General features: G+C 53.8%; 1 protein-coding gene across 1 annotated transcript; it reads right to left on the bottom strand.

Annotated features, from left to right (window-relative positions):
* Positions 1-3,744: 3,744 nt before the first annotated feature.
* Positions 3,745-5,350, bottom strand: LOC122040858 (MAP7 domain-containing protein 1-like). The gene is made up of 4 exons (XM_042600318.1): positions 5,167-5,350; positions 4,677-5,093; positions 4,229-4,559; positions 3,745-4,084 (listed from the first exon to the last, which is right to left on the bottom strand). Exons 1-4 carry the CDS (start codon positions 5,348-5,350, stop codon positions 3,745-3,747), a joined length of 1,272 nt encoding a protein of 423 aa, XP_042456252.1.
* Positions 5,351-14,132: the final 8,782 nt, after the last annotated feature.

The following is a 14,132-nucleotide window of genomic DNA, read 5'->3' as shown; positions in this document are numbered from 1 at the left end:
GAAGGCCAGCCCTGCATGAGTTCCGAGCTGCCGTCTCCACCTTTCACCAGAAGATCAAGTTCCCAGTAGGCGAGCAGGTCGGAGAAGTAAGGGGAGAGCAGAGGGTGTCTCGAAGTTGCTACATCGATATGGTCCGGGTGGAGGCGCGCAAGAGCCGGCGGACTCAGGATGGCGGTGTACATGCCATCCAGGAGGAGCCTCTGCCTATTGCTGAGGAGCCTGTCTCCTGCGAAGATATTCAGTTGTATCCTGACAGAGCTGAGAGCATCACTCGCATTGCCAGTGACTTACCGCCAGAGCTCAAGGCGGAGCTGATACAGTGCCTGATCCGCAATAGGGACGTTTTTGCTTGGTCACCAGAAGAGTTGCCCGGGGTTAACCCAGGGGTAGCTGAGCACAAGCTGCATATTATACCCGAGGCCAAGCCGGTTAAGCAGTGGATCAGCTCAGGAAGGCAGGACATGTTCGAGAGGTGCAATTCCCATCCTGGCTTTCCAACGTCGTATTGGTGAAGAAGCCCAACAACAAGTGGAGGGTGTGCATAGACTTTCGCGACCTCAACAAAGCCACCCCCAAAGATTGTTACCCACTCCCGCGGATCGATCAGGTGGTGGATTCAACTGCTGGCTGTGAAAGGATATGCATGATGGACGCTTATCAGGGATACCATCAGATACCCCTGGCTAAGGAGGATCAGGAGAAGGTTAGTTCCATAACAGCTGATGGTACTTTCTGCTATACTGTCATGCCGTTTGGGCTCAGGAACGCTGGAGCTACCTACCAAAGGATGATGGATAAGGTTTTTCGGAGTCAGATCGGGCGGAACGTAGAAGTCTATGTTGATGACATCCTGATCAAGTCCCCCCTGGCGTACAGTCTAATAAAAGATGTAGAAGAAACCTGTGGGACTCTGAGGCAATATGGGGTAAAGCTGAATCCCCTGAAATGTTTGTTCGGGGCCAGAGGAGGGAAGTTTCTGGGCTACTTGGTGACTGAGCGAGGGATAGAAGTCAATCCTGAGAAGGTTCAAGCACTTCGTGACATGCAGATCCCTCAGAATCTGAAGGAAACACAGAAGCTGGTCGGCCGGATAACAGCACTATCCCGATTTATCTTCAGGTCTGCAGATCGAGCGGCGCCCTTCTTCAAAGTGCTCAGGAAGGCAGCCAAGTTTCAGTGGACGGAGAAGTGCACACAGGCCTTGGAGGAGCTAAAGCAATACTTGGAATCCTTACCGTCGCTGTTTAAGCCTGTTGTGGGAGAGCCTCTTTGGGTCTACTTGTCGGCTACCCCTGAGGCCGTGGGGGTTGTGCTGGTTAAGGAGCAGGATAATGTACAACGGCCAGTGTATTTTTTCAGTCATCTATTGAAGGGGGTTGAGTCTCGGTATACGGCCCTAGAAAAGTTGGTTTACGGACTTGTTCTAATGGCTCGGCGCCTCCGACCGTATTTTCTGGCGCATCCCATCACCGTCCTGACAAACAGTACTATGGGCCGAGCCCTCACCAGGGTGGAGGTAGCGGGTCGGCTTATCAAATGGGCGACCGAGCTAGGGGAATATGATATACAGTATCAGCCCCGAACCGCGATCAAAGCACAGGCTCTGGCGGATTTCTTAACAGAAGTTTATCAAGCAAACTCGGAGGAGGTCTGGAAGATTTATGTGGATGGATCAGCTACCCATCGGGGAAGTGGTGTAGGCGCGCTTCTGATATCCCCGCAGGGAGATATTATGCAGCTGGCTGTACGGCTAAATTTTAGAGCTACTAACAATGAGGCAGAGTATGAAGCCCTATTGGCAGGTCTGCAAGCAGCTCGGCATGTGGGGGCAAGCAAAGTCGTGATATACTCAGATTCACAGCTAGTAACGCAGCAGGTGGTCGGGCATTTCGAAGCAAACAATGAAAAGATGCAAGTTTACAAGGAGGCCTATGAGAAGATGAGGAAAGATTTTAAAGAGGTCACAGTCACCAAGATTCTCAGGGCTGAAAATGAAAGGGCAGATGAACTAGCTAAAATGGCCAGCTCCCTGACTACTTGGGTGCTGGATAGATCTATAGCGCAGACCTTCCTTATAGCTCAGATCGACCTGCAAAATAATCTGGGAGGAGTAATTGATTGGAGGGCGCCCATAATAAGTTTCCTCCAGCATGGAATTGTACCCGCCGACCTAGAAGAGGCACGTATGCTCAGGAGACAGGCTCATTCTTATATCATGATTGGAGATCAACTCTACAAAAGGTCTTTCTCTAGACCTCTGCTCAAGTGCTTGAATATAGAAGAAGCGGATCAGGCCTTACAGGAGATACACTTGGGATGCTGCGGTAATCACGCGGGTGGGAGAACGCTGGCTCGGAAAGTACTATTGGCCGGATATTTCTGGCCTACCTTGCAGAAGGACGCACAGAAGCTGGTGAATACTTGTCTGTCATGCCAAAGGTACCAGAATATGACGCACCGACCTACAGAGCTGCTGAGAACTTCTATAGTGTCTTGCCCATTTGACCAGTGGGGTATGGATATAGTGGGTCCTTTCCCGATGGCGACGGGGCAAAGGCGTTTCTTGCTGGTAGCAGTGGATTACTTCTCCAAGTGGGTGGAAGCGGAAGCTTTGGCTAAGATCACTGAAGATGCGGTGATCCAGTTCTTATGGAAGAATATCTTTTGCAGATTCGGTTTGCCTCACAAACTGGTGTCAGACAATGGTAGGCAATTTCAAGGGCGCAAGATACAAAATTGGTGCAAGGGGTTCGGCATAACTCAGGCCTTCACTTCGGTGGCGCATCCGTAAAGCAATGGTCAGACAGAGGTAGTCAACCGAGAAATAGTGCGGGGGCTCAAAGTCAAGTTGGATCATACGGGAGGCAGTTGGGTGGATGAGCTGCCAAGCATTTTATGGGCCTATCGTACAACACCCCGGGAAAGTACAGGTCTGACACCTTTCCATTTAGTGTATGGCAATGAAGCAGTGGTACCTCTGGAGGTCGGGATACCGTCTGTGAGAAGAATGATGTATGATGAAGGGAACGCAGAGCGACGGCTGGCTGAGCTAGATTTCATCAGCGAAATTCGTGAACAAACAGCGGCCAGGTTGGAGGCCTATAGACAGAGAATGAGGCAAAACTATAATAGAAGGGTGATCCCTCGTTTCTTCGGAGAAGGAGACCTAGTCTGGAAGCAGGTGAAGCCCTTGGGGGAAGTGACGAAGCTAGCACCACAATGGGACGGACCATACAAAGTCATCAAGAAGCTGGCATCAGGGGCCTATTATTTGCAAGACGCTCAGGGAAGGAAGCTGGAGCGACCTTGGAGTGCTAACTACCTACGGCCCTATCGGGTGTGAGGGATACCGACCCCGTTGCTATAAGCCAGGGCAGCCGAGGGGGCTAGAGATAGCATGGTAGTCGAGCCAAAACTCGAAGATACGTATGTACATATAAAAATTTCATCGGATTAAGAAGTTGATACAGATCATTTGAAAGGAGCAAAAATATCATCTGGAAAGTCTTGAATGATTTGATGACAATCCAAAAAGTCTGCAGGGGGGATGGAGCTCAAGAAGCCCTGCGCGTGCAACTGACGAATAACCCCTGCCGTCGTGTATGGTATGGTCGCAGAGAAGCGTGCCCCAGCTTGGAACAAAAATTCGGGGGAGGACAGGTAGGACATTCGACTTCGTAGGCAACGGTCCTCCTCTCCTTCTTGATAGACGGTTAAGGCGGTGGATACTCCCGACAGAGCCGCTCAAGACTGGGATAGTTCTGCCTTCAGAGCCCTCAGTTCAGCTGCCTGAGTCTCCAGTTGAGCTGCCTGCACTTCCAATTTCTCGCTCCTCTCTTGCAGAAGGGTATCTCTGGACTGTATCACCTGAGCTTGATGGGCAAGCTGCTGCTGATACCCTGCCTCAGATGCAGCTCTCTCCTCCCTCATAGCTCGGAGCTCATCCTTCACCTGTATCAGGGACTGTTTCTGTCGGTCGGTCTGATTGGTTAGAGCCTGAATCTCCGCTCGCAAAGCATAACTAGCTTGGGTGGGATCGTTCAATTGCAACTCTAATTCGGAGACTCTCTCCTGGAGTTCCTTTCTTTCATGATGAAGGGTGTGGAAAGATTAGTTCAGCACTATGGATTCTGCATGAGTCTGGAGGAAAGATATAACCCTCAGTTAAGGCCAACCACTATCCAGTATGAGGTGAAGAGTACTTACTTTAGCCCAGGACTTCGAGAACCTGTCCATCTGGGCTAATGGAGGTGCGTCACCCATTTGATCCATACTCTCTGCCCACAAACTGCCGAGGCAGCCTTTCATCATCAAAAGGCTTGTGGAGGCGTCAGGCCGCCGAGCTAGAGCAGCTTCAGAGGGGATGGTTGTCCTGTAACAATGGCGGGCGGAGAAGGAAGGTTGAGAAGGGCCGGCGTCAGCACCAGGAGGGGCCGGAGGTGGCTCGGGAACGGGCTCAGTGGGCACCGGGTTTTGATTATCGTCGGGGCTGTCTCCCTCTGCAGCAGTAGGAGCAAAGCGGAACGCAGCTGGTCGCCCCCTGTAGGGGTTAGGAGAGGCTGCCAGATAAGGGAAACAGAAGTAAAGAGGGAAGTAATGTCAGAGCCAGTCACGACAGTAGCAGGGGGCAGCATGGTCATATGAAAAAACAGAACCAAGCATTAATGAAGTCAGACCTAGTCTTCGGCGCCGCCTGTGAAGCAGGGGCTGGTTATCCAAGTCAGAATCATCAGAGCGAGGCTGACCCTGTGAAGAGGCCGCTGCACCCCTGTCTGTGGTGCCCCGGCCGGATGAGCTCGGACCTGCGTGATGAAGAGCTGCGCGACCGCATCCGGATGCCCGCAAGGCTCCTCGGAAGGCGCTTCTGGCCGGGCGAGTAGCTTGGCCCCGACCCCGACCTCGGCTCGAGGCGGCAGGGGAAGGAGAAGCGGCGTGTGAGGCAGGGTTGGGAGCAGGCTGAGTCGCTGCCCCGACTGAGGCAGACCCAAGGTGAGGGAGTAGCCTCCTGTCCAAGATTGCCCGACCGCGCCGCATTATCTCCAGGTCATCGAAGGGCAGAGGCAGAACCTCCGACGCACGATGCAAAACTTCAGCTGAAGGCATCAACACGAGAAGTCACTCTCACAGGGAAAGTGATCGAAAAGGAGGCATTCAACACAAACTTACCTAAGGAGCGCGGTGTGTCAGAGGTACAGCGGCTTAGCCTGAAGAAAGAAAGTAGATCTTCAGATAGCAGTCTCATCAGATTCAAGCGCCAATCCTCCATTTGAGCAGCAGCTGTGGCATAAGAGAGGTCCATGTAGAATTCGTCCAGCGCTGGAGTCATAGGCAGTTCAGGTTGCCAATGCATGGGCCAGTCTGTTTCCTCCGGAAACCGGAGAAAAAATAACTTTTTCTTCCAGTTAGCACTGGGAGGAGGAAGAGGAGAAAAGAAAGTAGTCTGGCTGCGGGCTTGGAAATCAAAAAGACCATCGGCGCGCCGAACGAGAGCGAAGAAGCAATGAAAAAGGGGAGCTGACCAGGAAACCTCACAAACTTCGCAAAGTATTACAAAGCCACATAAAATCTTTATGGAGTTGGGGGTTAGCTGACCTAAGGGAATCTTAAAGTAGCGACACACTCCAGACAAAAAAGGATACGGGGGTAGACGAAGGCCAGATACGAATTGCTCAGTAAAGAAAGTACAAGAACTCGGCGGGGGATCGAAGTACAAGTTCACACCGGTAGGGATGATGGGGCGAAAGCTAGTAGGGATTTCGTAAGTGTACCGTAGGTCATCCCAATCTAACTCAGCGAAAGTTGAAGCGCCTGGGAAATGCTCCGCTAGCAAGGAAGCCCAAGAAGGAGAAGCCATTGCAAGGAAGATTATCTCAGGCGGCAGAAGGAACAAACGAAAAGGGGAAGCTTGGAGAAAAAAGAAGAAGCGCGGCGCAGTCTCAGAAACGATCAGTCGGCGGCGGCGACGTTTGAGTACTTCGTGGCGATGGCGAATCATAACAAAAGGGAGAGAGGAAGAAGATACTTATAGGTATGGTGGAGGAAGGATATTTTCGTAAGTCCGCAACGGACGGTGGATGCAGGGGCGGAGGCAGGCAGGGAGCGCTCTGTGATGAGCCCCGAAAATATAACCAGAGGGCATTATGGGAAAGGCGAGGGCTCGAAATACGAAGCGTCTCCTAAAGGAGTCGCTCCAACCAAGACAAAAGTGTACGGAAGAGCCAGTAGAGAGACAGGCATTGCAGGTCAGCAGGCTTCAGGGACATGCGAGGCAAGAGTTGGCCCGGGCCGGGCTAGGTACAAAGACAGCTATCGGAGGAAGAACTACGTAGTCGAACAAAGCGTGCAAGATAAGCAAGGGCAAACAAATTAACGGAGATCTAACAAGGCCAAAGGCGACCTACTAAAGAAAGAAACAAGCTAAGGATGTATAAAGGGGAAGCGAGATAATTTTCCGGAGTTCAGAACGACCATAGCAATAATTACAATCACAGAAGGGTCGGCGTCAACACATAGAAGGAGAATATGGCAATACATCACTCATCATACTACATTCGGGGGAGAAGGCACTGAGTCAACGGAAGCCGAAGGAAGGAGCCCGGGGTCGGCTGGTGCTGTGTCGGGAGATGCATGATCAGCAGACGTGTCAGAGGTAGCAGCATTAGGAGCCTGGGTAGGAATATCCCCGAGAGCCGGATCGGCCGCAGGTGGAGGAGCCTCCAAGAGAAAAAGTCCCTCATCCGCTTCAAAAGAAGGGAAGGTGTCCTGCGGCAATTCTCTGGTCAGGCGAGCCGTGTCCAAGAACGTGGCGGGAGGTGCCGAGCGTAGGAAACCCTGCTCAAAGGCTTGTCTGACCCCACCAGCGGCCCCATGGCAGAGCAACAAGACCATCCAGCGTCCCAACTTATGGAGAAAGAAGGAAGAGCGAACGTAGGCCAGTCTGTACGCCTTTAGCCGCTCTGATTCGCCAGCCCGGTACGCCTCCAAACTGTTCCGGTTCTCCTCAGCTTCGGCGCGGGCCACGGACAAATCGCTCTGGCCTTGAGACACTGCTTCCTGAGCCTTCACGAGATCCGCTTGCAAGGATTGGAGAGTGGCTTGGCACGCTTCCCACTGAGTCTGCATGGTTGTTTCTCGGGCAGCGGCAACACTAGCCAGGGCCTGGGCGTCAGCCAGCCTCATCTGCAAGAGCTCCTGACCTTGCCGTAGAAGCGTCAACTCCTCTGATTGGGAGAGCAGCTCTGCCTCTTTGGCTTTCAGCTCAGAAACTGTCGCTTGGCGACGATCCACTTCAGAAGCCAGGGAAGACTCACTTGTCTTCAAAGCCGCCTCCAGCTGTTGAAGTTTATCGAAGGCAGCATGGGAAATGGTCCGAGCAGAAGCCGCCGACTCCCCGATGGCACGCAAATAGGCATCCAAGCTTCCCAGAGAAGGCTCGGGAGGAGCGGAGGAAGCCGCAGGGTGCTCTAGTTCCTGAAGGCGTGCCTTGAGCACCGCGTTCTCTCGCTGAAGCTCGATCGCTCGTTGCACGGCGCTCAGACTCACGGAGCAGGTCTGCAAGTGGCCGGAAGAAGAGAAGGGGGGTTACAGAAATACACGGATACTAAGGAAAAGAAGAGAAGGAGCTTACCGCCACCAGGGAACGAGCAATTTGATCGAATTCCCCCAAAGGGGAACTGCTCTCCCAGAACTGTTGACTGGCTGATTGCCAGGAGATGGCCAGGTCCCCATAGAAGTTGACCCTACCAAAGATAAGCGAGGAATCGGCAGCGGGCGTGTGGGCCGGGTCGGTCTCCGAAGGGAGCCTCCATAGCGCTTCAAAGGCTGGGTCTGTAGAGGGCAGGTTCAGGATCGGCATGGCCAAGCTCGGAGGCGCGTGAAGATGAGACGCGGGAGGCATCAGTGAGTCCGGGGGTTGATCGTCAGAGGACGAGGGCGGGGCAGGTAGTATATTCTGGATGGTCACCGGAACGGTCAAGTCCAATGGCGGGTCTGCCACCTCCAGATCAAAGGCCTTCTCCTGGACCAAGCTTGCCTTTTGGACCGAGCTCGTATCCGAGGACCTGGTGGGGGAGGAGATGCTCACTACACGTTGACGGCGAGGAGGCGGAGGAGAAGTTGCAGTGGCTGGGGTTGTTCTCTTGCACTTGTGCGTAAGGCGCAGCTTCATAGTTGGCGGGAGAGAAGGCACCGGTCCTGGGGGCGACGGCTCAGCCGCAGGTTGACCAGAGATGCGGGGTAGGGCTGAGTCTGCAGGGCTGAGAACAAGTGGTTCGGTAAGCACCGGGGCCTCCTCCGCATCAGAAGCCCGGGGTTCCGAAAGCGGCGAACCGGAGGCGACGGCGGGATCAGAAGGTAGACCTTGCGTCAGCTCTTCGTTCAGAGCTTGCAGAACGGCCACCGCAGGTGTCTCTTTGCTAGCAAAGGAGCGAAGTAGGGCGGCCACTACAAGAATAAGGGGGGAAAGGCACCTCAGTTAGCGAAGAGCGGCATATAAAAAGTAACATCTTACCAAAAGGAGCTCTGATTTCTGTGGAGACAGGACTAAGACCAAAAGCATGCAGAATGCCTTCCAGCATCAGCACGGACAGGCGAACAACAACACCTCTTAGCTTGTCCGTAGCTGCGGAGCAGGCAGGTTCGTGGACATGCGAAGGGAAGTCCGAAGCGAGGAGAGAACGCCATTGAGAAGGCCCCGTTAAGGGGGCAGGGGGCTTGAGGAAGAAAAAGCGTGACCTCCAGCCTTTATTGGAAGAAGGTAGGTCGTCAAAAAACTTAAGGCCCAGCTTGGCCTGAACATTGAATACCCCTGCCTCGGCTCGCCGGAAAAAATAAAAGTGATGGAATAGTCTGGCGGTCAAGGGGATTTGGTAAATGCGGCACAAGATGATGGTTCCGCAGACCGCTCGGAACACATTGGGGGCAAATTGAGATATACCAATCCTGCAATACTGACTCAACTCAGAGAGAAAAGGATGTAACGGGAAGCGAAGACCGCCTACGACCTGATCCTTAAAGACTGTGATAAACCCTTCGGGGGGAGAAGAAGGATGTTCGTCTGTCGAAGGAAGGCGAAACTCATATGCCGGGCCTACCCCCAGGTTGGATTACAGTGCAAACAGGTCGTGGTGGTCTAAATCAGAAATGTAATGTGAATACCAGAGGGGGTCCTTACCATCCATGGCTGTGAGGAGCAAGCAGGCGAGGGGGATGAAGACAAGAAGGGTCACAGGTCAGGCGTAAGCAGGAAGACGAGGAGTTGCACTGCTAGAAACGACTGCGAACGAAGGGAGGAGGATGGCAAAGCGTCGGGGTAAGGAAAGCGGACTGCCTTTAGGGTTTATAAAGTCCATTCATTCCTAGGAAACATCGAGAGTTGAGCCGCATATCTTTTTGGGGCAACGTGCCTCAACGTCGTCGGATGGGAAATAAGCGCCGAAGGGTGCAAAAGGGGGTCAGATGCTGGCGTCATGGGGCATGCGCAATAAAGGCGCCGGACAGGTGTCATCGCGAGAAGGAACGCATTAAAGGTCGACAAGGCAAGGTAATCATGAAGGGGCGTGGCCTCAAAAAAGAAGCATTCTTCGTGAAAGGCTCGAGGCTAGGCGGGAAGTTTCATGAAGTTGCAGAAGCCAAGCAATCCAAAGGGGTCGTAGGTAAGACGGGGCAGCGGAAGCGATTGTCAGACCAGAAAAGTAGCAAGCAGGTCTGCGGGGATGTTCCTCGACCGAGCAAGTAGCTCCGCATAGGTAGCCCTGATCCACGCAGCTGCCCAGGCGCGTCGCGAGAACTGCGGGGTCATCATAAGATGCAAGGGCGCTGTGGCCCAAGGGTGGAGTAAGGTTTTTACGCTCCCTCTCTTATTCTTAATTCTATACCATGCGTGATGCAGTTGCAGGAAGAGACGTGACGCAAATGAGTAAGGCTAAAGATAGCAATAGCTACCAGATTAACTAAAGCAAGAGGAGCGGTGCAGGCGGGACGGATGAAGGCAGTACATCTAGGCCTGTGCTGTTTGGAGTTCTTACTGGTCTCGGACCAGCGCCATCGCCACCGGTCTCGGACCGGAGTATTATTACTGGTCTCGGACCAGCGCCATCGCCACCGGTCTCGGACCGGAGTATTATTACTGGTCTCGGACCAGCGCCATCGCCACCGGTCTCGGCCCAGAGTAGCCCCAGACTCTCGCCTCAGTGCGAGTTATAAGTGAGCTCTGCTCTCACACCCAACGACCTTTCAGGTCGGCTCCCATGCGAGAATTATAAGTGAGCCATGTGCTCACGCCCAACGACCTTTTAGGTCGGTAGTCCCAGACTCTCGCCTTAGTGCGAGTTATAAGTGAGCTCTACTCTCACGCCCAACGACCTTTCAGGTCGGCTCCCATCTGAGATTAAAGTGAGCCTCGTGCTCACGCCCCGACCTTACAGGTCGGTGGTTCCCAGAACTCCGCCTCGGTCCGGAGTTATAAGTGAGCTCTGCTCTCAGCACCCACCTTCGGTCGGCTCCCATCTGAGAATTAAAAGTGAGCCTCGTGCTCACAACGACCTTTTAGGTCGGTGGTCCCAGACTCTCGCCTCGGTCAGGTTATAAGTGAGCTCTGCTCTCACGCCCACCGACCTTCGGTCGGCTCCCATGCGAGAATTATAAGTGAGCCACGTGCTCACGCCCAACGACCTTTTGGTCGGTAGTCTCTCGCCTCGGTGGGAGTTATAAGTGAGCTCGCTCTCACGCCTTCAGGTCTCCCATGCGAGAATTATAAGTGAGCCTGTGCTCACGCCCAACGACATGCCTTTCGGTAGAGTCCCAGACTCTCGCCTCGGTGCAGGTTATAAGTGAGCTCTGCTCTCCGCCCGACCTTCGGTCGGCTCCCATCTTGAATTATAAGTGAGCCTGTGCTCACGCCCATGACCTTTAGGTCGGTGGTCCCAGACTCTCGCCTCGGTCGAGGTTATAAGTGAGCTCTGCTCTCACGCCCAACGACCTTCCGGTCGGCCCATGCAAGAATTATAAGTGAGCCCTATGCTCCGCGCGCCACTTCTTACAGGTCGGTGGTCCAGACTCTCGCCTCGGTCGAGTATAAGTGAGCCCGCTCTCCCAACGCACTTTCGGTCGGCTCCCATCCGGAATTAAAGTGAGCCTCGTGCTCACGCCCAACGACCTTTTGTCTCAAACTCTCGCCTCGGTCAGGTTATAAGTGAGCTCTACTCTCACGCCCAGCGACCTTCGGGTCGGCTCCCATCGAGAATTAAAGTGAGCCTCGTGCTCCGCCCGACTACAGGTGCGGTTGTCAGAACTCGCCCAGTGCGAGTTATAAGTGAGCTCTGCTCTCACGCCCAACGACCTTGGCTCTCATGCGAGAATTATAAGTGAGCCTGTGCTCACGCGCTCGGTCGGTAGTCCAGACTCTCGCCTCAGTGCGAGTTATAAGTGAGCTCTGCTCTCACGCCCAACGACCTTTCAGGTCGGCTCCCATGCGAGAATTATAAGTGAGCCCTGTGCTCACGCCCAACGACCTTTTAGGTCGGTAGCCCCAGACTCTCGCCTCAGTGCGAGTTATAAGTGAGCTCTGCTCTCACGCCCAACGACCTTTTAGGTCGGTAGCCCCAGACTCTCACCTCAGTGCGAGTTATAAGTGAGCTCTGCTCTCACGCCCAACGACCTTTCAGGTCGGCTCCCATGCGAGAATTATAAGTAAGCCTCGTGCTCACGCCTAACGACCTTTTAGGTCGGTTGTCCCAGACTCTCGCCTCAGTGCGAGTTATAAGTGAGCTCTGCTCTCACGCCCAACGACCTTTCAGGTCGGCTCCCATGCGAGAATTATAAGTGAGCCCTGTGCTCACGACCAACGACCTTTTAGGTCGGTAGTCCCAGACTCTCGCCCCAGTGCGAGTTATAAGTGAGCTCTGCTCTCACGCCCAACGACCTTTTAGGTCGGCTCCCATGCGAGATTCAAAGTGAGCTCTGTCCTCACGCCCAACGACCTTTCAGGTCGGCCCCCCACGCGGGGATCAAAAAGCAACTCCTCTGCGAAAATCATAAGCGAGCTCGGTGCCTATACCTGACTACCTTTCTGAGGGGTGTGCCTCACCTTGAGCGGAGCGTTTTCAATAATCAGGTCAGCTACATCTGGCTTTACTTCATGCAAATTGCAAATATGCAGCAAATACGCAGGGCAAAGGATGCGGAACGTCATCTACCCTACTCCTAGAGCGTCAGTATTAACTACGAAATCAGGTTTTGCGCGTTCATTACAGTTTTAAGTCTTAAGCTCTATATCGGTTTATTATCCCGAATTCACACATGAAAAGGAATCATGGAGCAATTATTGACTCTTACATACGGACTTGCTTCTAAAAAAAAACACTTGCTAGATGAAAATTGAGCAGGAAAGACCATGTCAGAGGGAGGCAGATGTACAAGCATTGCAGCACAGTCCAATAAGAAGGCGATACAGCCAAGGCCACAAGCAGGAACGCCGTATGGCAAAGGAGCCACTGCGAAAACTATTCCCCAGGCCGGCTTTGACTCGGGGAAGGAATTGGCCCTGGGGAATGAACACTTCCGCGTGAAGACCTGTCGGGAGATTCAGGGGCGTTCACAGCTCGAGCCAGCTCCGCGCGTAAAGATCTGATGACCGTTTGCTGCTGAGTGATAGTGCGTTGCTTATCCTCGAGGCCCGCGCGGAGGAGGGAGAGCTCCTTTTCATGCTCTCGACGCAACTGTTCCTGGAGACCAAGTTGACGCTGCAGGCTAGCCTGGCACTGCTCCTTCCTCGTCTTCTCCACATCCACGCAGTACTTTGCAAGGCGATACTGGTCTTCCATGGAACGCAGAGCAGCTACCTGGCGATCTCGATCCTGAGACACGCGATTTAGCTCGCGCTCTCTCGAGACAAGTAGCGTGGTGAGTTCGTTTATCTGCGTTTGGGAGGGCGGTTGATCAACTTCCTGAGGAGAGGGAGGAGAATGCATCGTGTGGGGAAGCGGTTGGCGGAACGTGGGTAAGACAGCGTAAAAAAGAAGGGATAGCATGGAGAAGCGACCTTAAGGCTCCTTATAAAGAGGAGTAGCAGCTAAGTCAAAGCAACTGCGTGGGCGCGGCGCCCCAAGCGGCTGGTGACGCAATAAAGGAGGCATGGTATCCTAGGCGACACGACACAAAGGTTGATGTGAAAGCCCAGGCGACGAGACACAAAAGTTGGTGCGTGACGCAGGAAGCAGAAGCGCGCAGAGATATGCTGAGGTCACAGAGATGTGTTGAGGCAGGAGCACGGAGATATGCTGAGGTCTCAGAGATATGCTGACGTCGTAGAGAGGTACAAATGTCTAGTCAGTCAGACTGTCGTCCTCCTTCGACTAGACTTGTGAGGGAGGCTTGTGATACGGTTGGTAATGGAGGGGCCCATGAGGAAAGGGTCGGAAAAGTCAAGGCCATATGGCGGTCAAAAGTCAAGAGGACGTGGTGGTCAATAGTCAAGGTGATGTGGCAGGCAATGGTTAGGCTGATGGGGCGGTTAAAGGCAAGCAGGTGTGATAGTCAGAGGTCAGGCAGGCTGGTCGATCAAGGGGGCAAGGCAGTCGGAAGGCGAGGGAAGACGTCAGGCGGAACACAGGTCACGGGTCGGCATCGGCAGGGCTGATCAGAAGCAGCCCGAGCTACAGACCTGCGGTTGAGGGCCAGGAAGTACAAAGCGCAGGATGCAAGTCGGGATCGACAAAGCTAAGCAGAGGCCAAGAACTGGAAGTATAGGCCAATGGGTCGGAAGCGGCAAAGCTGATCAGAAGCAGTCCGAGCTACAGACCTGCGGTTGAGGGCCAGGAAGTACAAAGCGCGGGATGCAAGTCGGGATCGGCAGAGCTAAGCAGAGGCCAAGAACTGGAAGTATAGGCCAATGGGTCGGAAGCGGCAGAGCTGATCAGAAGCAGCCCGAGCTACAGACCTGCGGTTGAGGGCCAGGAAGTACAAAGCGCGGGATGCAAGTCGGGATGGGGCCTGCGAGGGAAGTATCCTGCAGGCCAAGGATGCGGAGCTGATCGAGGCGGCCGAGAGTGCCGGAGGTGAAGAAAGCAGGATGCCGGAGTTAACGAGGACGACGCGAACGACGCGGCCGGAGGAGGAACAAGAGACTCCAGGCT

This window comes from Zingiber officinale, chromosome 1B (genome assembly GCF_018446385.1).
Source record: "Zingiber officinale cultivar Zhangliang chromosome 1B, Zo_v1.1, whole genome shotgun sequence".
NCBI classification, from domain to species: domain Eukaryota; kingdom Viridiplantae; phylum Streptophyta; class Magnoliopsida; order Zingiberales; family Zingiberaceae; genus Zingiber; species Zingiber officinale.
Note: the sequence above shows the minus strand (reverse complement) of the source record. Positions and strands in the feature narration are given on the sequence as shown.